The sequence below is a fragment of the Apium graveolens genome, chromosome 1 (genome assembly GCF_009905375.1).
Source record: "Apium graveolens cultivar Ventura chromosome 1, ASM990537v1, whole genome shotgun sequence".
Taxonomy (NCBI): domain Eukaryota; kingdom Viridiplantae; phylum Streptophyta; class Magnoliopsida; order Apiales; family Apiaceae; genus Apium; species Apium graveolens.
The window spans coordinates 143,896,063-143,898,161 of NC_133647.1; the positions used below are offsets into that span (position 1 = coordinate 143,896,063).

The window sequence follows — 2,099 nt, forward strand, 5'->3', positions numbered from 1 at the left end:
GACGACGGCATGGACCATATTCTTGACGGTGTGGCAGCGACTCCTGCAGATTCCCCGCTTCCACCACCCATATCAGTCATATCCCTAGCAGATCACGATTGGGTGGTAGGTCGCTATGCTACTGAGCTGACAGCGGCCGAGGCCCGTATTGCCGAGCTGAAGGACCAGCTTTCCATCGAGCGGTACATGAGGATAGAGGCCCGAGGCAGGCGAGGATACCCCAGTGCCCGACGCGTGCGCAAGACCATTCACCGCATAGAACAGAGGACCATCGGTAGGATTCACCGCTTATCCCCACAACGTGACTTGGTGAGTAGGCGCGGGGTTATCAGGGTTGTGGTCCATGCTATGAGGTGGATTCGTGATGTTGCTCGTGGCTAGTGGACACTGTTAGTAGTTGGTTGTTGTTCCTCAGTGGTGGTACTTAGTTGTTTAGTGATAGTTGTTTTGGTTGTTATCTTTGATAGTGCCACCAGCTAAGGATTATTGTATTAAGGCAGATTGTACTTTTATTATTCAGTATGTTGTACTCAGACCTGGCATATGGCCAAATTATGTATAATTATCGTGTTGATTAGTTGCAATTTCTAGATTATGGTTTAATCTTCTTTCATACCTGCATAATTATATACTGTCATAACAAATCAGGAAGCATGAAGATTGGCAAATGAAAACAACCTAAATAAGTTTATGTAACAGGAAAATGCCGCCAAGGAGAATAGTAACAAGAACTCACCGGGCTGCATCTGGCGGCCAGGGCAGTAATAATGAACAAGGGCATCGAGCACAAACCCCACCATTAAGAATTAATGAAGAACAAAATGAGTATGATGATGAGGACTATTAGGAGTCAGAGGCTGAAGATACTCAGGGGATGGAAGTGCCAGTGAACCCTATGGAGCAGTTTGTAGAATTTCTGAGGCAAAACCTGCAACAGCAACAACCACCCCAGCAACCCCAGCAGGCCATGGCTAATGCGTTTAAATCTTTCAAGTTAGTCAAGCCCCCAGAGTTTCACTGTGTTGCTGACCCAGTTCAGGCCAGGGCTTGGCTGAAAGAGGTAGAAAAGACCTTTGAGCGAATTGGCACCGAGGAAGCCCACAAGACTAATTTTGCCACTTATCTCTTAAAGGGTGAGGCTAACTATTGGTGGGAAGCTAAGAAAAATATGGAGCCCCAAGGGATTGTTACTTGGGAAAGATTCACTGAGTTGTTTTTAAAGAAGTATGACCCGAAGTTTATGGAGATTCAGATGCAGCGAAAGTTCCTAGAGCTAAAACAAGAGAATATGAGCGTAGCGGAATATGAAGCTAAGTTCACAGAATTGTCGAGGTTTGTGCCACAACTGGTGAGCATCGAAGAGAAAAAGGCTGAGAGATTTCAACAGGGATTGAAGCAATGGATTCAGAACAAGCTGGCAATTCTGGAGATAACTGACTATGCCACCCTAGTTCAGAAGGCCACAATAGCTGAAGCAGGGAGTGAAATGAGCCAGAAAATGAAGCAAACTAAGAAATGAAAGTTTGATGGTCGAAGCAGGAGTGTAGGAGGGGAGAGCTTCCCTAGTAAGTTTGCCAGGGGGACGGCCTCCCAACCCAACCGCAGTACAGGATTCGGGGGATCAGGGAGCGTGAGTGTGGCCCGGAGCGGGAACCAAACGGGAATGTCTTATCATAGCCAACCACGACCTCCTCTGCCAGAATGCAAGAGCTGTGGTAAGAGGCATTTTGGGCAATGTATGCAGAAACCGGTGTAATGCTTTAAATATGGTAAGGTAGGGCACTATGCCACAGCTTGTAACCTGGAAGCGGCTAAGTGTTTTCAGTATGGAAAGACAGGACACATGAAGAAGGACTGCCCTGCGGCAGCCCCAGCTAGCTCGAGGGGTAGTGTAGCTGCATCTAATAGAAGGCCGACTGCCAGGACCTTTAATATGACTGTGAAAGATGCCGTAAGGAACACCAATGTCATAGCAGGTACGCTCCTCCTAAACTCCATTCCCGCCAATGTGCTATTTGATTCTGGAGCTACTAAGTCTTTCGTATCTAAGGAATTTGCTGAAAAATTGGACTTAAAAGTGGAACCTTTGAAAGAATCTT

The 2,099-nt window shown here is 46.7% G+C and overlaps 1 protein-coding gene across 1 annotated transcript; it reads left to right on the top strand.

Annotated features, from left to right (window-relative positions):
* Window positions 1-874: 874 nt before the first annotated feature.
* On the top strand, window positions 875-1,519 carry LOC141707862 (uncharacterized). The gene is made up of 2 exons (XM_074511281.1): window positions 875-1,138; window positions 1,223-1,519. The coding sequence occupies exons 1-2, from the start codon at window positions 875-877 to the stop codon at window positions 1,517-1,519; spliced, it is 561 nt and encodes a 186-aa protein (XP_074367382.1).
* The last annotated feature ends 580 nt before the right edge of the window (window positions 1,520-2,099 follow it).